Source organism: Macaca thibetana, chromosome 9, assembly GCF_024542745.1.
Source record: "Macaca thibetana thibetana isolate TM-01 chromosome 9, ASM2454274v1, whole genome shotgun sequence".
Lineage (NCBI taxonomy): Eukaryota > Metazoa > Chordata > Mammalia > Primates > Cercopithecidae > Macaca > Macaca thibetana.
The window spans coordinates 55,786,896-55,813,110 of NC_065586.1; the positions used below are offsets into that span (position 1 = coordinate 55,786,896).

Here is a 26,215-nt window from a genome sequence, read left to right on the forward strand (position 1 = left end):
CTACCTGTGTGACGCTGCAAGAGTTCATCGCTCTGAACAGCAGTTTTCTCTCCTGAGAAGTGGGAATGAATATGGCTCCCAGATCAGAGAGGCAGGTATTGCCTGGTGGTTGGGAGCAGAGGCTCTGGAGCCAGAACACCTGGCTACAGTTTCAGTTTTGCTGCTTAGATGCAGTGTGACTTTGGTCTGGGTCCCCAATCTGTGAATGTCCCAGCTTTCTCATCTCTAAAATAATGGGGATGATAATGACACCTACTTGTAGAAGTAGTGTGAGAAGTAAATAAGTCAGTGCTCATAAAGAATGTAGTTCACTGAATGGCATTTGGCAAGCAATCAGTGCTAGCATTTACTCCTTGCCATCTCCACAGTTCTTGGTTACATTTCTCTAGGGCCTCCCCATGGCTGCCGCTTAACCAGGACAGGCTGGGAGCTCTGGGCCATTCCCTCTGCAGCCAGTGGCCCCTCTGCTTCTTTCTCGGCTACTCCAGAATGGAAGTAAGAACTGAGAGTGCCGTTCTTATATTGAATCTGTTCTGATTTATAGTTTTAAAAAGTAACCATTCTAGAGCCTTTGTTTCCTATTATGAATGGATTGGTTTTAAGAATAGCTTCTATTCTGAGCACTGTGTCAAATGCTCCACATTGATGATTTAATTGTAAGAACAACACAGCCAGGCAAGAGTTCCTAACTCCCCCACCTTTTTTTGTTAATAGGTTAAGGAAATGCACCTGTAGTTAACTAGTCAGAGATCATGCTTACCAAAGCGGCATGATTAAAACCCAGCTCTGTCTGTCTGGAGGCATCTTCTGGGGAAGGCTGAGCCGAGATTGAGCATGGAGACCACGTTTCCTGGAGCCCCAAGGCCTGGGCATCCTGGTGGCCTCGGCGGGGGCTTCTCATCTGCCTCGGTCTCCCCTGCTCCCTGAGTCAGGCAGGCCTGTTTGCATAGAAGCTTAACTTCTGCTGGCTGGTATTTTGTTTGCTCACACACTGACTTTCACTCTGTGCGCCTTTGCCTTGACTTGTTTCCCAACTAGAGAATAGGTTCTATGTGGTGGGTGTTGTGCCCAAAGTCTTTGTCCCCCTCACACCCCTCGCCCAGGGCAGGAGATGCAGCTGCGCGCCTCCGTGATCTGGGCTGGAGGAGAGGGAGGAGAGGAGTGCGTCAGTCCCGCTCTCCGCCAGGCGGTGGCGCCAGGGTGCAGGCCAGGCCGGGCTCAGCGGGGCTGTCGCGGCTCCGCAGCTGCAGCCCACCAGGCTCCTCAGGACCCCACCTGGAGAAGCACGCGTTCTGGGCGTTACCTGTGGGGAGAGGCCCAGGGGAGTGGCGAGGCTGTAGCAGAGAATGTAGTGGGCGTTCGTGAGCCCCGCGGTTCGGGCTCCTGCTTTCTGGGGACAGCCATCATGGCCCTGAAGTCCGCAGCCCTTCAGGGCGCGCCCCTCAGAGCCCAGGGGTGCCCGCGCCCGCTCCAGCCCCTCCGCCTTCTGCAGAAGGAAAACCAGGCCCTGGCTCGCTGGGACGGGTCCTTTCAGGGACTGCGGCTGCTTCCCTGTTCGTAGATTCAGCAGCCAGTGATGTGACTTCAAGGCCCCCTCGAACTTTACCTTCTTAAAAAATAAAACGTAGACCTCTCCTCAGCCATGTGGGTTATGTGAGAGCAGCCTGATTTGGGGCTACTATTCATTCATTCATTAGTTCACTCATTTGGGATCGAGACCATGGTATGCCAGGCACCTTAGCAGGGCTGAAGACAGAGCGAGAACCCGGCAGACACCGCCACTGCTCCTGTGGGACCTGAGGTTTAGTGGGGAACACAAGGAATTGAGCACATGGACGGAAAGTGCCCTTAAACCAGCCCAGGAAGATCAAGGCGAGCTTCCTGGAGGAAGAGGCACCTAAGCTGATGACTGAAGGCGAGAAAGAGTTGGCGGGGCTTAAAAAGGGGGATGGGGGTGGGATTGGACATGAGCCTCAGAGACTCCTTGTTTTTTCGGGGGGTGTGGGAGCTGGCTCTGTGCTCTCCCATTTTTGTCACTCAGAGTGCAGAGACCCATGACCTGGGTAGGGAAGAAGCCTATTTCCATCTGTCCCTGTGCAAGGCGATGTCCTGTATAGGATTAGGACTCTGATGAAATCAAATTTTCTTTCTCCCCAGGAAAACGATGTCTGCATGGGTCTCCCCGGTTTTGCCCACAACTGCAGGGTCCTATGGACGCCCAGTGGAGCCCACGGTGAGAACCTGAGGGTCAGGCTGAAGAGACCATGCTCCCCTGTGGTAAGTACCTGCCTTCCTGAACCGCCTGTCCCACCCGCTGCCCCGGTGACTCTGCCAGTCTGTGTGTCTACAGAGGCTGTGGGGAGGGAGGTGCGGGGGTGGGCTCTGCCCTGGCTTCTTGCTTTGCTTCCATCTAGTGTGGCTCTGCGGGGTGAGCCTACTCCCCTTAGAATACCCTTTGGTTTTGGTGGCGAGAGACAAGTGTCATTCTTGGCCCACAACAGCACCCCAGGATACCTGGTGAAACACAATGGGTTTTCCCAGCAGGGCGGGGTGAGCTGCGCCTGGCTGGGCTGGCCTCCCTGCTTTCATCATTTGGGGTCTCTGAATGACGGGTTCCCGGCACCCACATCTTGGGGCCACTGGGGGATGGGGCTTTGTTGCTTTTCCCCTGCTGTTTGGTGAAGGACTGAGACTGCCAGTGTTCCCTGCCAGGCCAGTATTCCTCCTCTGGGGGGCTCCCCTGACCAGAGAGGGTGGGAGGCAGTACCCTGGAGGAGAAAGGGCTTGGGGGTTGGGAGCAAGAGGCTGAGGGGGTTGGCCTTTTTGGGCTCTTCACCCACAGCAGAGCTTTTACAAAGTCCTGCAAACTAAGGTGTGAACCTTGGTTTCACAAAGATGCCCACGCCCATGGTGACCCCGGCATAGTATGAAGCTATGAGATACAAGGACAGTGACAATAATGATTACCAGGGCTGCAACTTATCAATTTTTGCTAAGCCAGCTCCTGTGCGTGGTCTTTACATTTGTGAATCATGCATAGGACATAGATGTGAGCTGTCTGCATACTGAAGAGCACAGTGTTACTGAGAGTGGGGTGGTGATGAATGCTCTCCTGGGCTCCCTAGACTTGGGTGAGCCCAATAGCAACCCCAGGCTTCCTGTGCAACCTAGACAAGTCCTCCTCCTCTCTGGTGCTCATGTTTTATCATGGAGGAGGTTGGCCCAGATGACCCATGAGGGTCCATCCCATGAAGTGGCCTTGGGAGTGTCACCATCAGGAATCTGCCAGGGTTGCTGAAGGCAAGGGACAAGGAGACCAAGGGGCTGGTTATTGATGACAGGCAAAGATGGGGACCTGGTGGAACGAAGATCTGACCCTCGAAGGACCCCGAAATCCATGGTTCCCCACTGGTAGTTACTCTCAGCCCTATGAAGAGGGTGTCCCTTACTGGAGGTGATTCAGAATCATCGAGACGGCGGGGCATGGAGGCTTTGTCATCCCAGCACTTTGGGAGACCAAGGTGGGAGGATCGCTTGAACCTAGGAGTCAGAGACCAGCCTGGGCAACATCATGAAACTCTATTTCCACAAAACATTTAAAAATTAGCCAGATGTGGTGGTGTGTGCCGGTACTCTGAGCTACTCAGGAGGCTGAGACAGGAGGATCCTTTGAGCCCAGGGGTTTAAGGTTGCAGTGAGCTATGATCATGCCACTGTACTCCAGCTTGGGCAACAGAATGAGATCTTGTCTCTAAAAAAATAAAAATAAAAGCAAAAAAGACAGGGAAAACAGAATCACTGAGACTTTTTGGTAAATGAGACTTCCCTGTTGGGAGTCAAGCTGCGCTAGGGAGTAGCCTTGGGCATCAGAAGCAATAAAGGTAGAAATCAGGCCCAAGCTCCATGAAAGGCCCGGAAGGACCCATAAATCCAATCGACAAGCCTTATTAAACACATTGCCTGTTCAAACTTAGGTCTGGTGACCATTTACTGGGTTTGCAATGTTATTATTAATGTTCAAAAAAATGCCAGTGCAATCCCCATTGCCCCCACAGTTTATACTTTTCTTCTCTTTGCAATGTTTTCCATCTGCCTCCGTTCTCTCTGACCCAAGGCAAGTAAAAATATGAGCCACCATTTAATGAAAATGCGTAATATCGTTTGGCCGTGTCCCTACCCAAATGTCTTCTTGAATTGTAATCCCCATAATCCCCACATATCTGGGGAGAGACCTGGTGAGAGGTGATTAGATCATGGGGGCGGTTTCCCCTATGCTGTTGTAGTGATAGTGAGTGAGTTCTCATGAGATCTGATGGTTTTATAAGGGACTCTTCCCACTTCACTCCTCACTCTTCTCTCTCCTGCCGCCATGTGAAGAAGGACCTTGCTTCCCCTTGCCTTGATTCTAAGTTTCTTGAGGCCTCCCCAGCCATGTGAAACTGTGAGTCAGTTAAGCCTCTTTATAAATTACTCAGTCTCCAGTATTTCTTTATAGCAGTGTGAAAATGGACTAATACAATGTATTGTGTGCCAGGCCCTGTAATAAGTGCTTTATGTGCATTATTTCATTTAAGATTTCTGTGAGGTAGTGTCATTAGAATCACTTCCTTTTTATTTTTTTAATGAATTTTTGATTTTTGATTTTTGTGGGTATATAGCAAGTCTATATATTTATGGGTTGTATGAGATATTTTGATACAGGCATGAAATGAATACTAAGCACAGCATGGAGAATGAGGTATTTATTACCTCAAGCATTTATCTTTTGTGTTCTAATCCATATAATCTTTTAGTTATTTTTAAATGTGTTAAATTATTTTTGACTATAGCCACCGTGTTGTGCTAGCAAATACTATGTCTTATTCATTCTAATAATATTTTTGGGTCTATTAACCATCCCCACTTCCCCCACTGCCCCACTACACTTCCCAGTCTCTGGTAACTGTCCTTCCACTCTCTATGTCCATGAATTTAATTATTTTAATTTTAGCTCCCACACATAAGTGAGAACATATGTTTGTCTTTCTGTGCCTGGCTTATTTCACTTAACATAATGACCTTCAGTTCCATCTATGTTGTTGCAAATAATAGGATCTCATTCTATTTTTGTAGCTGAATGGTACTCCATTGCGTGTCTGTACATTTTCTTTATCCATTCATCTGTTGATGGATGACAGATGAATTTTGACTATTTCCAAATTTTGACTATTATAAACAGTGCTACAATAAACATGAGAGTGCAGATATACTGATCTTTGATATACTGACACCCTTTCTTTTGGGTAAATACCTAGGAGTGGGATTGCTGGATCATATGGTAGCTCTATTTTTAGTTGTTTGAGAAACCTCCAGACTGCTCTCCATAGTGGTTGTACTAATTTACATTCCTATCAACAGTGGACAAGGGTTCTCTTTTCTCTACATCCTTGCCAGCATTTGTTATTGCCTGTCTTTTGGATAAAAGCCATTTTAACCGGTGTGAGATGATATTTCATTATAGTTTTGATTTGCATTTCTCTGATGATCAATGATGTTGAGCACCTTTTCATATGCCTGTTTGCCATTTGTATGTCTTCTTTTGAAAAATATCTATTCAGATCTTTTGCCTATTTTTGAATTGGATTATTTTATTTTATTTTTTCCTATAAAGTTGTTTGAGCTCCTTATGTATTCTCGTTACTAATCTCTTACCAGATGGGTAGTTTGAAAATATTTTCTCCCATTTTGTGGGTTGTCTCTTCACTTTGTTGATTGTTTCCTTTGCTGCTCAGAATCTTTTTAACTTGATGTGATCCCATTTGTCTGTTTTTGCTTTGGTTGCCTGTGCTTGTGGGGTATTGCTCAAGAAATCTTTGCCCATTACAATGTCCAGGAGAGTTTCCCCAATGTTTTCCTTTAGTAGTTTCATAGTTTGAGGTCTTAGATTTAAGTCTTTAATCCATTTTTATTTGGTTTTGTATATGATGAGACTTAGAGGTCTAGTTTCATTTTTCTGCATATGGATACCCACCTTTCCCAGCACTATTTATTGAAGAGACTGCCCTTTCCCCAATGTATATTCTTGGCACTTCTGTCAAAAATGAGTTCACTGTAGATATGTGAATTTATTTCTGGGTTCTCTATTCTGTTCCACTGGTTTATGTGTCTGCTTTGATGCCAGTACCATGCCGTTTTGGTTACTATAACTCTGTAGTAAAATTTGAAGTCAGGTAATGTGATTCCTCCAGTTTTGTTCTTTTTGCTTAGGGAAAGCTTTGATTGTTCTGGGTCTTTTGTGGTTCTATATAAGTTTTAAGATTGTTTTTATATTTCTGTGAAGAATGTCATTGGTATTTTGATAGGGATTGCATTGAATCTGTAGACTGCTTTGGTTAGTATGAACATTTTAGTAATATTGACTCTTCCAATCCATGAACATGGAATATTTTTTCATTTTTTGTGTCCTCTTTAATTTCTTTAATCAGTGTTTTATAGTTTTCACTGCACAGATCTTTTATTTGTTTGGTTAATTATTTGTAGCTATTGTAAATGGGATGATTTTCTTAACTTCCTTTTCAGATTGTTTGCTGTTGGCATATAGAAATGCTATTGATTTTTCTATGTTGATTTTGTATGCTGCAACTTTACTGAATTTGCTTATTAGTTGTAACCGTATTTTGGTGGAGTCTTTAGATTTTTCTGACTATAAGATCATGTCATCTGCAAACAATGATGATTTGCCTTCTTCTTTTCCAATTTGGATGCCCATTTTTTCTTTCTCTTGTCTGATCGCTCTACCTAAGACGTCCAGTACTATGTTGAATAACAATGGTGAAAGTGGGCATCCTCGTCTTGTTCCAGATCTTGGAGGAAAGGCTTTCAGTTTCTCCCCATTTGGTATCATCACCTCCTCTTTAGAGATGAGGAATCTGGTATACGGAAAACATAAGTAGCTTGTCTGAGGTTACATTGTTAGGTTACATCCAGAGCCTGATTCAAAACCAGGTCTGTTAGAGTCCACTGAATTGTGCTCCACAAAGAAAGGAGATATTTTTTTGGTTTTTTATTGTCCCTTGTATTGATCTGATGTGGCTAGGATTGTTCACCTCACTTTAGGTTGACCATACCGTTCTCCCCAAAAGTCTGGCCAGTTTGTGTTTTGTTCCTTCTGTCCTTCTGCCTAATAAACTTTGGGAAACCTAAGTGTCCCCAAGAAACCTACAGGCAAGTCAACTGCTGTGGCCTCCACTTTTGGTCAGCCCCTCTCAGTCATAGCAGGACTCATCCCACCTATAGACAGTGTCATCAAAACATTGGGGTGGAAGAGGCTCTGAGGTCAATAGATGGAAATGGAAATGTTTCTTCCTTTTGGCATTTATTTTCTGGGTAGCAGGCCTTAGGGAGGAATGGTGGGAGGTGAAGGATTCATTCCTTCTAGCATCAGACTGGTTTAGTGGGCTTCTTTGCCACTTCTTTGGTCCAGTGGTGATTTCCCTGTGCCAGGTCAGACAAGAGGGAAGCCCAAGGACATCCAGGGAGCAGCTGTTCCCAATGTCATGGTGACAACACCCTTTCTTTTTTTATTTTATTTTTTTATTTTATTATGTTTTGGAGATGAAGTCTTGCTCTTGTTCCCCAGGCTGGAGTGCAATGGCGCGATCTCAGCTCACTGCAACCTCGCCTCCCGGGTTCAAGCAATTCTCCTGCCTCAGCCTCCTAAGTAGCTGGGATTACAGGCGCCTGCCACCACGCCTGGCTAGTTTTTGTATTTTTAATAGAGACGGGGTTTCACCATGTGGCCAGGCTGGTCTTGAACTCAGGTGATCCACCCACCTTGGCCTCCCAAAGTGCTAGGATTACAGGTTTGAACCACTGTGCCTGGCTGACAACACTCTTTCTTTTGGGGATCCTTCCTGTCTTGCCCACTGCCCTCCTGCCAACAATAATCTCACTTCCCTGTCTTCCAGGAAAGGAGCAATAACTCAGTAACAATAAAGAGTAAGTGACTATCAATGTTGAGTAGCTCCCTGCTACCCAGGGGTGGTGAGGGGTGAGATGGGAGCTGCATCTCAATTGTAAAGTTGAAGGAATTACTATTACTTCTGGAACTTCAAATGTCAGTGAGTGGCTTAGAGAAAGGATATCCTAGGTTGGTTGCTGATGCTGCTGGTAGTCACAAAATAGTCTCGACTTTTTTTTTTTTAAGCTTTTAGGTTTAATTTACAAATGCCAACCTTCAGGCCCATATTCAATGGGTTCTCACCAGACTCACTCCCAGACTCACTCCTTGGTCTATGCACTCTGAAAACACCTCGTTGGGTTCCTCCAGGTGTCTCCCTGTTAGCAAGTGGAATCCTCATAAAAATCCGACTGTTGGGTGCTCGGTTTTGAGTGCCACTAGCCTGATATGCCCAAGATCCCGTGGTATGATTTCGGGAGGCCATGGGCACTACCCTCTTTAATGTCATCCCCAAAGCTTTGACTATATCGCAGGGTGGCTTTAGACTGATGTAACAAAATACCATAGACTGAGTGGCTTATAAACAACATAAATTTATTCCTCACAGTTCTGGAGGTTGGGAAGTCTAAGATCAAGGCACTGGCAGATCTGGTGTCTGGGGAGGACCTGCTTCCTGGTTCATAGATGGCACCTTCTGGCTGTGTCCTCATAGTGGAAGGGGCAAGAGGTCTTTCTGGGGTCTCTTTTATAAGGACACTAATCCCATTTGGAAAGGCTCCACCTTCATGACCTAACTACCTATCAAAGGCCTCATTGCTGCATACCACAACATTAGGGATTATTTTCAGCATATGCATTTGGGGAGGATACAAACATTCAGACCATGGTGCATCTGTAGTGTGGACAACTCCTCTTCAGTCATGAGAACATCTTCTGCTTGCCTATCCTTGCAGGCATTATGGCCTAATGAGAAGGAAACTGAACTCAGACCAAGGAAACCTGGGTTTGAGTCCCATCCTTGTCACCATTTTTCTATCACGTGATGTTGAGCAAGTCACTTTATATTCCTGGCTCTCAATTTCCTCAGCTATTATAACTCTTGACCATGTTGAGAAGTTTTTGTCAGGCTCAAATAAGATAATATAAATAAAAGTAATTTTAAATAATTTTAAGCTGAAGAGTGATTAGGATGCTTGCAGCAAACAGGCAAAATAAAACAAAACCAAGATTGGCTGTCTTAGTCTGTTTTACACTGCTATAACAGAACACCTGAGACTGGATAATTTATAATGAACAGAAATTTATTGGCTCATAGTTCTGAAGGCCAGGGAGTCCAAGATCAGGGTACTGGCATCTGACGAGGACCTTCTTGCTGTGTAACCACATGGCAGAAGGTGGGAGGACAAAGAGAGGGCAAGAGAGAAACACAAAGGAGACCAAATATACCCTGTCATAATGACATTAATTTCACCCATGAGGGCAGAGCCTTCATGGCCTGATCACCTCTCAAAGGCCTCCCCTCTTAATACTGTTACAATTAAATTTCAACATGCATTTTGGAGGAGACAAACATTCAAACCATAGCACTGGTTTAAATAATAAAGGAGATTTATTGGGTCCTATAAGTGAAAAGTCCACAGACTGGACACATTGACACCATGGTTTCTCTGTGTGTCTCTCAGCTCTGTCCTCCTCCTGGTGCTGGCTTCATTGTGAGGCTTGAGCTGTGATAGCTTCAGGATTCACAGGTTCTCACAACAACCCCAGTAAGAGAGACTCTTGAGAAGAAGGAACAGTTTCCCCAAAGCATCCACCAAACCTGCCCTTGTATCTCATGGGTCCGAATTGGGTCATATATCTGTGGTGCTCTCTGAAGAGACTTCCAGTAAGTGGAACTTCTAAATTTTGATATATAAAACAGAAGAAGAAAATATGACCTCTACTTCTAATACTGTTGGAGGCTATAACCTTGTTATACAATGGAAATTAAGGTCCATAGAGATTAGGATATATGCCTAAATTATATTGCAGAGTGGAATTTAAACTCAGGTTGTTGACTGTGAAGTCTCTAATTTTTCTTTCTTTTTCCCAGTTTGCCAATTTTTAACATATGAGAGTATCTGTAATATTTTTGTAAGAATGACCATGTTCAAACCCATGTTGTTTAAGGGTAAAGAAAAACAGGATGACCATATCTATCAAAAAATTCAGTGTAGAAAAGTTCAGAGAAGTAAGTAAAGGTAAATTGAGATCTTCTATCCAATGATAAACCACAAATACATTCGTAAACATTCTTCCAAATGTAACACTGCATAAAAACACATGTATGTGTACAACTTAATAAAAATGGAGTCATACTCTATGTGACTAAGACTGCGAATTGCCTGGCAAGTGTATATTCTCATCTTCTCCTGTGGTAACAGGACTTTTGGCCACATGCCCAGTAGAAAAGTTCTTTTCTAGGCTCCCTGACAGATAGGAGTGGGACGTGGCTTGATAGGAGTCCTGGTAAAAGCTTTTGTGTCCCTTCTCTGGGATCCCCAGACATGACATGATGGCTGAAGCTCCAGTAGCCATAATGTAGCCTTGAGGGTAGAAGCCACCTTAGGATGGCAGAATAGAAGGACTGAAAGATACTGAGCCTCTGATAGTTTCAAGGAGCTGCCACACGAGCATAACCTGTCTATCTCCAACTTCTTTTATGTCAGAGAATAGACCATTAGTCTGTTTCAGCCATTAGGCTTTAAAAACTATGTATCTTATGCACATTTTAAAGTTGAAATCTAAAATTCTTAGTAAGTTTAAATAGTTGCAAATAATATAATTCTGACTTACTGAAACTGTTAACATTCTAAAACATTCTTTAAAGTACATTCACAGTAGGCCGAGCACAGTGGTTCGTGCCTGTAATCCCAGCATTTTGGGAGGCCGAGGCAGGAGGATTGCTTGAGCTCAGGAGTTTGAGACTAGCCTGGACAACATGGGCAACTCTGTCTCTACCAAAAAATACAAAAATTAGCTGAGTGTGGTGGCTCACGCCTATAGTCCCAGCTACTCGGGAGGCTGAGATGGGAGGATTGCTTGAACCCAGGAACTTGAGGCTGCAGTGAGCCCTGATTGCACCACTGCACTTCAGCCTGGGTGACAGAGCGAGACCCTGTCTCAAAAAACGAAGTGTATTCAAAGAAATATAAATTTTATAATAATCTGATATTCACTATCATCTACTTAAAAATACATGAATAAAGCTGGGTGTGGTTGCTCACGCCCGTAATCCCAGCACTTTGGGAGGCCAAGGCGGGCAGATCACGAGGTCAAGAGATCGAGACCATCCTGGCTAACATGGTGAAACCTCGTCTTTACTAAAAATACAAAAATTAGCTGGGCATGGTGGCACGCACCTGTAGTCCCAGCTACTCGGGAGGCTGAGGCAAGAGAATCGCTTGAACCCGGGAGGCAGAGGTTACAGTGAGCCAAGATTGCGCCACTGCACTCCAGCCCGGGTGACAGAGCAAGACTCTGTCTCAAAAAATAAATAAATGAATAATCAAAAACCAAAAAAACAAAAAAACCAACAAAAAAAACCAACAAAAAAACACATAAAACAAAACCATGAACAAAATCTCCTTTAACAGTTTAATTTTAGATCGTTTATTTTTCTGCTTGAACTCTTATTTTCATTTTGTATGTCTTATAGGAATTCAACCTAACATACCTTTATGCTAGAAAGTCTTTTATAGATTACATTAGCCAATGTTTCTACAATAAAATTACATACACAGGAACGCATACATTAAAATCCTTTTTTATTTCTTGTGACCATACATCTCTGAGGCTTAAAATTTTGTCCTGAATTAAGCTACATTATAATTTTTAATGAATGTACAATTGAGAAAAAAGTAAGTGTATTTTAAAATTTTATAAATAATAAACATGAAAGTAAATAAATTGAGAAATGTATTTCTTAATAAGATGAATGGAGTTTTTTTTTTTCAACTAATTGGTTTGCTCATTCATGGTTGAATATTACATACTGCTAGAATGAAACAGGATTCAGCTAGTCTTCCTATTGTTTTTGTAGATGTTAGCACTCAGAAACCTTGTTCATGTAAATAAGTAAATAAAAATGGAATGTGTTTTATTATAGCACTGTCATAATTCTTTGAACTTTTTATGAATTGCATGCTAAAATTGCATAATGATATATCATCAAAACCATTATTAATATTCTATCAGCTAATAGCTTGATTAAGCCTTCCTTTAATTTTCTTGAAAGCAAGGAATTAGAAATGACTGACTTCATAGGATTTACAACCCAATCATTAGAGTAATTCACATTCTCAGTTTCTGGGAATTGTATCAAAAAGGCTATGCACCAAAACCTATCAAATAACTATTAATTACCTTCTCATTCCTTTACACAGGGGCACTTGTTTAAACTGCTATTCACAAAATGTGTTGGGAGATATCCAAACATAAATTTCAATTTACCTTTATCAGCATAATATTTTTGATGGAATGCTTTTGTCTGAGTGCCAGCTTTAAACATATTTTCATCCAAACCTTGGAAAATGTCCACCAAATATCCTAGATGGCAAAGCTAGTTCTTATTGCCAAACCAATTAGTCAAGTCAAGATTATTTATTTTGAGATATGACACACGTTCAGAAAATTGCACTAAGCAAACTTTTACAAGTCAATAAATAATCAAAACCCAACATCCCTGTAACTGTCACTCTTTTCTGGCATCCTAGAAACCCCAGCTCCTCTCCTTTCCCACTCATACCTCCCTCCCTTCCTGCTAGAGGATACCACGATCCTGACTTTATGGTAAGCATACTTTTCTTCTTTGTAATTTTACCATGCATGTACTTATCCCTAACCAATACAGTTAGTTTTTGCTTAATTTTGAATTTTTTATAAATGGAAATTTTACTGTGTGTTTCCTTTTGTGTTGCAACGTTGTGTTTGAGAAATTCATACATATACTTATATGTGTTCATTTTCATTTTGCTATAGTTGTCCATTGTATAAAATTAGTACAATATATTTACCCATTCTGCTATTAATGGGCATTTAGGTTATTTCCAGTTTGGTACTACAGTGAATCATGTTGCTATGAATATGCATTTCTATTCTACCTAGAAGTAGAATTGTTGAATTCTAGAACATGTCTGTCTTCAATTACAGTATATAGTGCCAATGTTTTTCAAGTGGTTGTACCCAAATTACACTCCTACTCATAAGAGAGTGCTTGTTGCTTCACGTCCTCACCCACACTCAGGTTCATCAGCTCAAAGACCACACATTTGTACCTTCTTTGTAACTCCTGCATATACCTTTGCACTTTATGTAGCTTCTGGAGGGCACATGGTGGTAGCTCACCATGGTTTTAATTTGCATTTCTCTGATAATGAAGGAGACTTAGTTCTTTCTGTGAGTTGCTTGTTAAGACTTTGCCATTTTTCTATTGCAATCTTTATTTCTTGCTGTTTTGTAGGAGTTCTTTTTTATATTTTGGATATGATCCCATTAATACTTACATGTATTACAGTGTTTTCTCCCACTCTGTGATTTGTCTTTTTACTTTTAAATGGTTGTTTTTGATGAATAAGAACTGTTTTTAATGGGGTCTGAATAACAAGCTTTTCCTCATTGGTAGTTCTTCTTGTGTCCTGATGAGGAAATTTTTCCCTACACTGGGGCTATGAATATAGTTTCTCATATTATCTTCTGGAAGCTCAATGAACACAATTTCAATTTTTACTTGCTGTGTTTTTCAGTTCTAGAATTCTCTCTCTCTCTCTCTTCTTCCCCCCCCCCCCCGAAATCTGGTGTGTCTTTTTGTATAGTTTCTGGATTTTTGCTGACATTGTTTTTTTCCTTTTATCTGCTTATACATAGGATTTTAAAAACTTTTAAATTATAAACATTTGTGTATGGATCTGTGTATTAAATATGCACAGGTGGAAAAATAGTATAATGATTTTCTATGTATTCACTCTGCTTCAATAATGATCAATATTATTTAATTCCTTTACAAAATGTATTCCCCACTCCCTCCCCGATTGCTGCTGCTTCTGCTCCCCTCCTTCTCATCTCCTTTTCTTCCTTTTCTTCTTCCTCTTTCAATTTTGCTTCCTTCTTCACTTTAAAGCAATTTAAAGCTTTTTAAATCGAATTTAAAGCAAATTCAACGAGCCAGGCATGGTGGTGTGGGCTTGTAGTTCTAGCTACTTGGGAGGCTGAGATGGGAAGATCACTTGAGTTCTGGAGTTTGAGTCCAGCCTGGGCAACATAGTGAGACCCCCATCTCTAAAAATATATATGATTAAAAAAAAGCAAACCCAAGATGTTAGCTTATTTCTTTAACCAATATGAACTTTAGAAAATATATAACTGGCTGGGTACAGTGACTCACGCCTGTAATCCCAGAACTTTAGGAGGCTGAGGTAGGTGGATCATTTGAGGTCAGGGGTTCAAGACCAGCCTGGCCAACATGGTAAAACCCCATCTCTACTAAAAACATAAAAATGAGCCAGCTGTGATGGCATGTGCCTGTAATCCCAGCTACTTGGGAGGCTGAGACAGGAGAATCACTTGAACTCAGGAGGTGGAGGTTGCAGTGAGCCGAGATTACCCCACTGCACTCCAGCCTGGGCAACAGAGCAAGACTCCATCTCACACACACAAACACACAACGTATATACATATATACATACATATATATTTATATATATATAAAACCACAAAATCACACTAAGCAATATTAATACTGATTCCTTAATGTCATCTACTACCTTGTTCACCTTCAACTTTCAGTATTCCCAAATTAGCTTTACAACTCTTTAACAATTTAATTTTTTTTCAAACCAGGCTCCAGACAAGGTCTACACATTGTATGTGGTCATTGTGGCACAATTCTCCTTCAACAGTACAGTTGTTTTAAAGTCTGTATGTGATAATGCCAGTATCTGGAGCCCCTGTGCATCTGTTTCTAGTGTTTATTGTTTCTGCTGCTGCTTTTTTTGTTGTTGCTGTTGTTGAAACAGAGTCTTGCTCTGTCACCCAGGCTGAAGTGCAGTGGCGTGATCTCGGCTCACTGCTACTTCTGTCTCCTGGGTTCAAGCTATTCTCCTGCCTCATCCTCCTGAGTAACTGGGATTGCAGGTGCCCACCACCAAGTCTGGCTAATTTTTGTATTTTTAGTAGAGATAGGCTTTCACCATGTTGACCAGGCTGGTCTCGAACTCCTGACCTCAGGTGATCCGTCTACCTCGGCCTCCCAAAGTGCTGGGATTACAGGCTAAGCCACTGGGCTTGGCCTGTTTCTGCTTCTTTTCTTTCATATTGTCTTGTATTACTAGGTTGGTTATCTTTTATTGTGTGCTTCAATTGTATTTGAAAAGTTGTTTTTTAAAATATAATGTTTAATCTAGGGGAATGTTTTCTTTTTCCAGAGGGATTTGTTTTTGCTTCTGCCAGATGTTTGTGGGCACTAGCTATCCTGCATCACCTTATTCCAGATGTAAAGACTGAAATTAGTTGAGGCTGGTTTAGATTGGGTGTGGTGGCTCAAGGCTGTAATCCCAGCACTTTGGGAGACCAAGGCGGCCGGATCATTTGAGGCCAGGAATTCGAGACCAGCCTAGCCAACACAGTGAAACCCTGTTTCTACTAATAATACAAAAATTAGCTGGGCGTGATGGCACACACCGTCCCAGCCTCTTGGGAGGCTGAGGCATGAGAGTTGCTTGAATCTGGCTGGCAGAGGTTGCAGTGAGCCACAGTCATGCCACTGCCCTCCTGCCTGGGTGATAGAGTGAGACTCTGTCTCAAAGAAAAAGCTTTATGTTGCTTCAGGAACTATTTTATTTCTCTTTTACTCCTAGGTACCACTGCTGTGGTGGGCCTTGGTATCCAACTTCCGTCCCCTTTGTCCTTTGAAGTAATAGAAGCACTCTTCAGGTCGGGCACGGTGGCTCATGGCTGTAATCCCAGCACTTTGGGAGGCCGAGGTGGGCAAATTACAAGGTCAGGAGTTCGAGACCAGTCTGGCCAACATGGTGAAACTGAAAATATAAAAAATATGTATATATTTTATATTTTTATATAAATATATAAAATAATTTTTCTACTAAAAACATAAAAAAATTAGTCAGGCATGGTGGCGCACGCCTGTAATCCCAGCTACTCGGGAGGCTGAGGCAGGAGAATTTCTTGAACCCAGGAGGCAGAGGTCGCAGTGAGCCGAGATCACGCCACTGCACTCCAGCCTGGGTGACAGAGCGAGACTCCGTCTCAAAAAAAAAAAAAAAGAAGCACTCTTCGCCTCTCATTCTTGCAGCTGGCTCTTCTAGGCAGAATTATCAAACATCCCCAGGAAAGAAGCAGACCGATCTCTATGGCACCAGTTGCATCTCTGAATTTCTGTTTTGTTCTAGATCTTGGCCAGCTTTTTTGTTTACTTGTTTTTTGTTTCTTACTATTTTAGTAGTCCTCCTACGGCTTAAAGAGGTTTTTAAAAATACTATGTCCCCATTTTCTATTTCAATTAAGCCATCCTTAAGAGATTGGCTAAATATTCTCAATTTGCCATTAGCATCAGATTTAGTTTATATTCTAAAATTGAAGTCTAATTTATATACGTAAAATACAAAAATCCTAAGTGTATAACTCAATAAATTTCTCCATATTTATACATACAAGTAATCAGTTATTATTATCTCAAGTAGATGTATTAATATAAAATCCCATGCAAACCTCACTTCTGAATTTTAGTTCTAAGGAAAAAAGATAAGGTGCCATGAATGTGTCACCAAATGAAATAAGATGCTGCTTCATTCGATGTTTTTCACTGACAGGTTTTTTTGCCCCTTTACTCATGGAGCTTTCCTTCAGAAACAATGTATTCTTTGACAATACTTAGAGTTTGGAAGAGGTGAGATATCATTAAATAAAAATTGTCATCACTCCTAAATATCACTCTACAATATATCTGAACTCAAAACATCCCAGTATAGTCCAAAATGCCCCATTTCTAACAGCATGTTTCACCCTTAACTGAAATGTGTTTAAGGTATGGAAAAATAATGAGCTATTGGGTAGCAGTGAGAGCACTGACTTATGGTACCTTGATTAAGGGAGGCTTTGTGACACCAAGATTTTGAATGGTTCCTTTGTTTGACACCCATGAGCAATGCACCATACTACAATTCAAGACAGGTGAGAGATACACCTTTCTTTTGTAAAGTAGGAGAAGGACAATTGCTAAAGGAGCCATAGGAAAGGAGACATTGGGAAAGAGTAAATGTGGAAGTTTAGTTCTGGAAACGGATTATCTTAGATCCATTTTGTCTGAATTATTTTGGAAAGTGCTCACAGACCCAAGGACACACATACCCTAATAAAACTATTGTTTGAAGCCACTGGAGTCTACTTCATATACCATCAGCTGAACAGGATTCTTAAATGATAAACTATAATCTCCATGTTATAGGATTGTTGTGTAGGTTTAATGAGATAAGGTATGTAAGTTCCTTAGCAGCCATTACTTGGCATGTAATAAAAATGCAATAATAAGCTACTTATTGATCATCACCAGCTGAATGAATACTTTCATTCATTCATTCATTCATTCATTCAACTATTTATTGCATAAAAGCAATTCTCAAGGTGTTTTATGGTATATTCTGATGGCCTTTATCACTGAACAAGTGTTCAAGAGCGGACTTCTTAGTTTGGAACAAAGAACAGAAGGTGGTGAAACCTGGATTCTTGCCTCAGCTCAACCTTTGGGAGCTGTGACATCTTGGGTTTTGGTTTCATCATCATCTGCCCAAATTTTTCACTGGGTTGGTCAAGAACTTAATAAGAAAGTGAACATGTAATCTTTCTGAAATACTGCAGAATGTGCAAGGAACCCCCCTACCTCCCACTTTTTTTTTTTTTTTTTTTTCCAAAGTCCAGGTTCCAGGCTTGAAACGAACCCTTAAGATGCCATCTCGATCCCTATGGGCCAAAGTTCCTCTTCATACACTGGTCTCAAGCCCTTTTTGCCTCTAGACTCTTCATGTGAGAACACTCTCCCATGAATAACGGCTTTTGTTAGACACTATAATTCCCACACAGGGAAGACAGACACAGCAAAATGAGGGAGAGGTAGGTAGGGAAGGAGCTGGGATAGCTAGTTTGTAAAAGCCCCTCGTGGAATCAACAACCTCCCTCAAGAGATGGGTCTTCCTCCATCTCCCATGAAACTACTGCTTGGCCCAGCATTCCCCAGAGTATGGACCAAGGGGCACAAATGCCATGAAAGGTGGATCTAGATGGAAGGCAGGAAGGACAGTGAATATAAGTGTATCATGAGGCAAGATCGCTGTTCCCCTTTCAATTCTCCTCACCACTGATGATGACTTCTCTAGTCTTGGTTCATCTCGAACTTTAACAAGGAGAAAACTTGTCTTTAGGCAGGTAGTCTTTAGTTAATTTTTTAACTAATAGTTTGGTTTTCATTGTGGTTTTTTTTTTTTTCAGTTATCTCCTACTTATGACAAGGGATATGCCATAAGTAGTAGCTAACACTTACCAAGTACTAAGCAGTGTTGTGAATTATTTCGTTCTTTTTTAGTAGAGATGTTGCTGAGGCTGGTCTCGAACTCTTGGGCTCAAGTGATCCTCCCACCTCAGCCTCCCAAGTAGCTGCGATTACAAGTATGAGCCACTATGCCCAGCTAATTTTTTTTTTTTAAATTTTTCTAGAGACAGAGTCTTGCTGTGTTACCCAGGTTGGTCTCAAACTCCTGGTCTCAAGTGATCCTCCTGCCTAGGTCTCCCTAAGTGTTGGGATTATAGGCATGAACCACTGCACCCAGCCTAAAGCTAGTTCTGAAGAATAGAAAGTAAAGGTACTATCTGGATGCATAAAAATCGAGACAGAGGTCCTCAAAAGATTCAACTTTGGGAAATATCAGTTTAGCCCAGGCTTCACTGTCCTATCCCAAGGGCTGAGAGTCTGGCAGAAAGTCAGTGCAGAGCTGGCTGGACTGAAGGAATAAAGGAGAAGCCCCTTTGGGTCTCCATTTAAAGCCATGGCAGAATGGCCCACCTGGATATGGGCTGACTTATATTCTTTTATCCCTTTTGTATTTTTCACCATGCAATTGTATTACCAATTCAAACAATGTGATGTGATATAATCTTAAACCAGAGCTTTTTCCAGTAAACCTAGCACAGCTGGTAAGGATCATTAGGATTAATGGATTAACACATGTCAAGCATTTAGGATAGGGCCTAGCACCATGTAAGTGCAGTTACATTAGGGGGTGAAGGTGGTTAACAGAAGATGAGATGGGCTCTCACAGTCCTGGAAGAGGCAAGTCCTCAATGAGCTCCGTCCATGGTAACTCAACAATGGGCCTGTCTGATGTGGTTCAGGACTCACTTCATTCTGGGCAGTTGCATGGATTTGCCAGGGTGAGCTGGGGATGCAGAAACATTCTGCCTGGGTGCCTGGACAGCCGCCAATGATCCGAGCCTCTGTGCATCGCCAGCTGCAGGACCCCACCAGGAGTGGAACATTGATAAGTTCCTGAATGAACATTCATCACATCCCTGCCCTGTGTTGAAGGCTGCATGCAGCTGGCTGGTGAATCAGGAAAGTATGTGTTTCTAGACACCACCACCATCAGGCAGAAGTGAGCTGTTAAAGCCAGAGGAGATGGATCCTTCTATACTTCTTTAAAAAATTATTTTTAAATTCATTTTTTAAATCTTTCTTTTGGAGGGGGTACATGAGATAATTTAATACATTCATATAATTTTTAAAGACCAAATCTGTGTATGTGGGATATGCATCACCTGAAATATTTGTCTTTTCTTTTTGCTAGAAACATTCAAATTATTTACTTCTGGCTGTGTTGAAGTGCACAATAGATTATTGTAAAATGTAGTCACCCTCCTGATCTATTGAACACCAGCTCTTATTTCTTCTATACTTATTAGATGGTTAGACCAATAGACCAAGAGAACAGGATTAGGCAGGAACCCAGGCAGCTCAGTGAGCTCGAGTGCTTGGAGCTGGGACTTGCTTACACTCCGATCGGCCGTTACCTTCTGCAGAGTTCCTCCATTTGTAGAATATCCACAGGCATGTTGGGAGTTCAAGGACAGAGCTTGTATAGAATGAACACGGCCACATCACTGACTAACCATGTAACCCTGGACAAAACATTTTTCCCTTTGGGCCTGATATGGTTTGGCTGTGTCCCCACCCAAATCTCATCTTGAATTGTAGTCCCCATAATCCCCACATGTCCTGGGAAGGACCATTCAATTGCCTCCCATGTGTGTGGGAGGTAATTGAATCATAGGGACAGTTTCCCCCATGCTATTCCCATGATAGTGAGTAAGTTCTCAAGAGATCTGATGGTTTTATAAGGGGCTTCCCCCTTCACTCTGCTCTCATTCTTCTCCCTCCTGCTGTCATGTGAAGAAGGATGTGTTTGCTTCCCATTCTGCCATGATTTTAAGTTTCTTGAGACTTCTTCAGCCCTGTAGAACTGTGCATCTTTTCTTTGTAATTTACCCAGTTTCACGCAGTTCTTTATAGCAGCGTGAGAATGGGCTAATACATAGCCTCTGCATCCTCATCTGTAAAATGCAAGTTGTAATTAGTACCTACCTTAAATGGTTGTTGCGCAGGTCAAATTAGATAAGGCAAGACAGGTGCCTGGCACACTGTGGATGATGCTGCTCTGGGCAGGCAGGACCAGGGGACTGGGCTGCAGGAGGTGAAGCTACTACCCTTGGACATATGTCTGCTAAAAGGACAGAGCCCTTTATTCAAGCCCAGTGGCCTAGTCTACCTTAGGAAATATGTCCCCACCGTGGTGTGATGTCCAGCCTCTGAAGTGCCACAAAATGAAACAGTGAAGTTCAAGACTCAGAAGTCAGCCTGTGATTTCTATAAGCTCAGATAGACGAGAATTTGGTTTATTTGATTTACATCAATGTTATGGACAGAAATGTGATCAAAGTCTTCAGAGTCTTCAGTTGGAGGTGATCAAGGGCATAGTAAACTAAAGAGAAGCTTTATTTGCACCTCTGTGGCTAAAATGAGTTATGTATGTTTTAAATGAGATGTTCCACTTGTTATGCAGTGCCTCAGAAAATGCATATAAATTTCAACATATATGTTAGATGTACCCAGGCTCAGAAAAGGGTCTTTTGTGGTGTGAGACTTACACTGACAGTTCAGCATGAGGCTCTGGAAACCACTTGGGTTCAAATTCTGGCTACAGCTCTACACCAGGAGCTGGGTAGCCTTCTGGCACGCTTTGGCTTCCTCATGTGCAAAATGGTGCTGAGAGTGGTGTCTATTTCACAGGGGATCTATCAATGGAAATGGGGCTCAACAGAGTCTAAGCTAGATGAGGCACTTAGCACAGGGCCTGGCAAACAAGAGGAGCTCCGTGATCATAGCTATTATCATAATTAAGATGCAAAGTCTCAGTTAAACTTACAAAGCTCTATCCTTGACAGCCAAAGTATGAACACATTGTTCTTCCCAGCTGTGGACTTGAATGCTGACTGAGACTGACCCCTGGTATCTGAGCTCACAGATGCCTCCTACCTTCACAAAGCCAGCCTCTACATTTTGTGAGGCTCTGAATTCTCCCTGCTCCTGCCCTCCCCGGCCTGCTGCCATCCTGCCTCAGGCTCAGTGCTCGGCACAGTGGGTTCTACCTAATGGTCTGCCCGCCAGCATTGAATATGCCGTGCATCAACTCGGGGAGGTTGTTCTAGAAGGGATGGCATATTGGCAATGCCTGAGGATGGGACCAAGGAAAATGAGGCCAGTGGGACCCTGTTGAACAGATGCCTGGCTGTGACTTTAGCAATGACCTTCCTGATCAAAGGTGGTGCTTTCTTTCCAAGGAACATTTCAGACATCTTATAATTGATGGGATGATGCTAACTCACAACGAGCTTTAATACAGCTGCTTCTGGGTAGGTTGGTTACCTCTCTCCGACTCAATTCTTTATCTCAAAAAATAGGAAGACAAAATATCTGCCCTTCTAGGCATTTATAAGGATCAACTTAGCTTGTAAGTATAATGCTCTGCAAATGTAAATTCTCTCTCTCTCTCTCTCCGCCCCCCCACACACGCGCGCGCGCGCGCGCGCGCGCGCGCGCACACACACACACACACATACACACACAGTTTCAGTTTTTCCATCTCTCAATCAAATAGGCTAGTGGAAGATAGGAGGCCAGACGTCATTTTTTCTGACATTAATTTGATCCTGTGCATCTCCCCTCTGTCTTCGGCTGCAGCCTCTAAAGAGAAGAGGCCATCATGGGGCTTGCTGGGCAACAGGAGATGGATCATGAAAGATAATGATGATCCTACTGATTCATCTCCCAGTTGGCTCAGGAAACAGACCTTTTGCAGGTGAGAGATTTGTGAGCAAAAGGCAATCCCTCTTTGAGGGCAAACAGTTTGGAGCTGAGGTGCTTGCTCTGGCTGCGGGGAGAGTGTGTTGGCAACCCCCCTCTCTTAGTGTGGAGTCTCGGCCACCCCAGCTCAGTTCAGTTCATCAGGACTCTGCCCTCCTGTGGGCTTCTGAACTTGCCCCTGGCTTCAGCTCCTGCTCCAACTTTGCCATGTACATAGCTCAATAGATAAGTTGATGATGATGATAATGATGATGGGGGTTTGGTGTAGATTGTTTTATTTAATTGTCTTGCATTCCAGCAAGGCAAATACTATTATTATTCCTGTTTTACACATTGACGAACAGAGGCACAGAAAGGTTAAAATGCACCATTTTATAAAGTCATATGCTTGGGAAATCAGAAATGAAGCCCTGGAAGTCCAACTACAAAGCCTAAACGTTTTACCCTTAGTCGTTACTTGTTGCCCACCACTTGGAAGAAAGGAGGGAGGGAGGGAGGTAGGAAAGGAGGAAGGGAGGATCTCTTCCAGGCTGTGAGGATGAAGTGAGAGACTGGGCATGTGAAAGAGCTTTCTAAAATATAAAGTGTAAAAACGGACCAGAGTATCATTGTTAGACCAAAGCTGTCCTCTTTCAGGAAGGGAAGTGTGCCCTCTCTGAGCCGAGAGTTCGGGATCTCTAGCATCTGCCTGAGGCTCTTGGGCTTTTCTACCCCTCAGTAAGCGCTCCTTACTCCAGTTCTAAGGCGTCTCTCCCTGGGAGGTGAGGGGAATAAGCTCTCTCCTGAGAACTGGGAGGTTCAGAGACTTCCACCTTTGGCCACCTTGCTGCTGTGTGTGACTTTGGTTGAGTCCCTTAACCACTGTGTGCCCAAGAATGCCCCTTTGTATTTATGAGAAATCACCATGGCCCTGCCCAAGCCATAGGGTGAGAGTCTGTGTGTAATAGTGCCGAATTCAGTTGCCAGATTTCCAGTGCTCCATGGCCACAGGTGGCTAGTGGCTAGCCTTTGGACAATGCAGACATAGAACATTTTCATTGCTGCAGAGCATTCTATTAGACTGCACTGCTCCAGAGTTTAATATTTGTTTACAGCTTTGTTTTCTTTTGAGATAAAACTTACAATGCAACACACAAAATCAAGGTACAGAATCTTGCCATCACCCTGGAAAGTTCTCTCATGTCCCATTCTAATTCAATCTCCACCCCCATTTCCAGAGGCAACTGCTGTTTTGATCATTCTTTTAGCCATAAGTTAGCTTTCCCTGTATATGAAAAACTTTGATTGGCATTTCTAAGGGTCCTCTGAAAGCTCACACCATTTTTCACCAGAGTCTTGGGACTAACAGTGTCTTCCACCCTCTCTCCTCAGTTCAGTGGGTGTTCCTACATCTAAAAGGCAACTCAGACTTCAGCAAGTCTTTGGGGCTAGAAGATGGCCTGCCTTTTGGAAGCCACTTTCCTCTATACTATTCTACTTTCTGTTTAGATCTGATCCCTTGGGAAAGGGCTGGACATATTTCTCTCTGTCTTAGTGTGTTCCTGCTGCTATAACAAAATAACAAAATGTCTGAGACTGGGTAATTTATAAAACATAGAAATTTATTCCTCATAGTTCTAAGAGGCTGCAAAGTCCAAGATCAGGGCCCCAGCAGATTAGGTGTCTGGCAAGGGCTGCTCCCTGTGTCCCTCTTGCTGTGTCTGCACAAGGCAGAAGGCAAAGGGGTGAACAACCTCGAACCTCTTTTATAAGGTAATTAATCCCATTCATGAAGGTGATGCCCTCAGGACCTAGTCACCTCCCCCAAGCCCTATGTTTGAATACTAATTCCATCACCTTGGTGATTAGGTTTCAACATGGGAATTTTAGAGGGACACAGACATTCAGGCCATAGCCCCCACTGTGTCCCTTTCTAGGAGTGTCTGACGGGCATTCTCAATGCAGGCTGTTTGCCACTGTTTGCAGGGTAGCCAGGTGGATGGCAGGGGGCAGGAGAGAGAGGCTGCCACCTTCTAAGGACTGTTCTTAGAGCTGGGGTTGGTCCTGAGGATACAGTCTAAGGCCATATCCACCCAGGCTGCTTGGTGACTGGTGGCCCTGGTCCTGGAGTGGGGATTGCATGATTTGAATCAAATGTAAGCTGCAAAGTGGGAGCTCTGAGCTTTTGGCTTAAAATTCTGGAAATGGGTAAAGAATCACACTTTACCTTTATGCTTCAGTGGGGATGCAAAAAGTTTCTAGAAGGAAAAACCCAACCCACCTGTTTGCAGAGATGCTGCACCAAAGCTTGGAAAATCCTAAATGCTCCCAGCCTGCGCCCAGGCCAGCCCCTCCCAGTCCTGCCATCCTTGGGGGTGACCAGAGAAGGCATCTGTGTACTGAGAGCCAACCAGGAGGAAAGGAACTGCAGTTCTAGGGACTGAATCTGAATGATTCTGAACTGGCAGGGAAGGACTTGAACTGACTTTTCCTGGGTGAAGAAAGGGGCCCCACTGGGGTGAGGTGGGAGGAAGCAGCAGAGAGGGATAAATGTCACAGTGCAGTGCTGGAGTCTGCCTGAGCCATCAAAGGGGTCGGGGATGGCTCCAGTGCCCAGCAGGAGAGGACTTGTCTGCACAGCCTGGGAACTATCACTCCCCGGTGCCCGATGGTTATGCTCACTTCAGTGTGGACTGATAGGCAGCTAAACCCAGATAAAAGCAAAGGGCCTTGTGACCTGGATCCCAGGAAGCGGGAGAGTGGGCAGCTGAGAACACTGCAGGTGGGAGGATGGGACTCAGGAAGGATGCAACTGGGAGCCGATCCCCGGTTGCTGGAGGGAGCAGGATCCCTGAAGCTGACGGGGAGGAAGCAGGCTCAGGATGGGAAGGGTCCAGGGACACTTCTGGCAGCAGGAGGAACACAGGGATCCATTAAAATGCACCTTGGCAAGGCCAGAAAGTGATGGGCAGGGAATCTCCTCATAGAACGGATGTGGAAAGGGAAACCTTTTTGATTCACTGGGTAAAGGCCCCTTGAGTGTGTGTGTAATGTGTGTGTGTTTCAAAAGAGGAATGGATTGGCGATTCACACCGTTAGCATAGGTTTCGACTAGATTAGTGTTTCTCACTCTTTCAGATTTTTGACCTGTCTGTGGCCATGTTTTGGACACAAATAAATATATGATTAAGGAAAACTTGAAATCAATATCATAAGGGAAAGAAAGAGTAATCATGTGTCATAAATAGAGGGTAACCCTTACAATCACCACACCCACCACAGCAAACCGAACCAGTGTTTGTCCTAGCTTGGAACTACTGCCGGTGTCGTGGTCCATGTCAAAATTGAGATAGCGAATGTTCAATGCTAAAGAGAGACCACCTCCAAATAAGGCTTTTTCTTTAAGACGATCAGAAGGCTTGGGGATGAACTGAGAGGTGAACAGCCTCGCACTGTGTGTTTCCCTCTGATGGCCCTTGTGGGCCCCACTACAGATCCCCACAGGTGGCTTAGCTCTTGATTGTTTCTTTCCCTGCCGTCTCCTGTGCCCTGGGGGAAAGACTCTCCCTTTTCCTCACCCCAAATGCAGTCCCCCCATTTGTAAAACAAGTTTTTTAGTTGGAGAACAATTGCTAGGCTGCTTGGTGCTGTAGCATTCCTTCCATTCAATCCATTGGCCCCTACAGGATTTTTCTATTCCTGGAGGATTTGTCAGGGGTTGCCTTTCACCAGCCATTGTCCAGGGAAGGGAAGGGGTTCATGTTGGCATCAGCTCCTTCCGTGGGAAGCACCTGGCAGGCAGAGCACACTCCACTATTGAGCTTCTGCCTCCAAAC

The 26,215-nt window shown here is 43.5% G+C and overlaps 1 protein-coding gene across 1 annotated transcript in view; it reads right to left on the reverse strand.

Moving 5' to 3' along the window:
• The window catches only part of LOC126962253 (zinc finger protein 532-like), a 76,490-nt gene that overhangs the window by 21,118 nt on the left and 29,157 nt on the right, over positions 1 to 26,215 (reverse strand). The window contains 6 exon segments of the mRNA XM_050803126.1: positions 1,304 to 1,551; positions 1,832 to 1,935; positions 2,628 to 2,740; positions 19,383 to 19,491; positions 21,686 to 21,741; positions 25,642 to 25,867. Coding sequence (XP_050659083.1) covers positions 1,304 to 1,551; positions 1,832 to 1,935; positions 2,628 to 2,740; positions 19,383 to 19,491; positions 21,686 to 21,741; positions 25,642 to 25,867 — 856 coding nt within the window.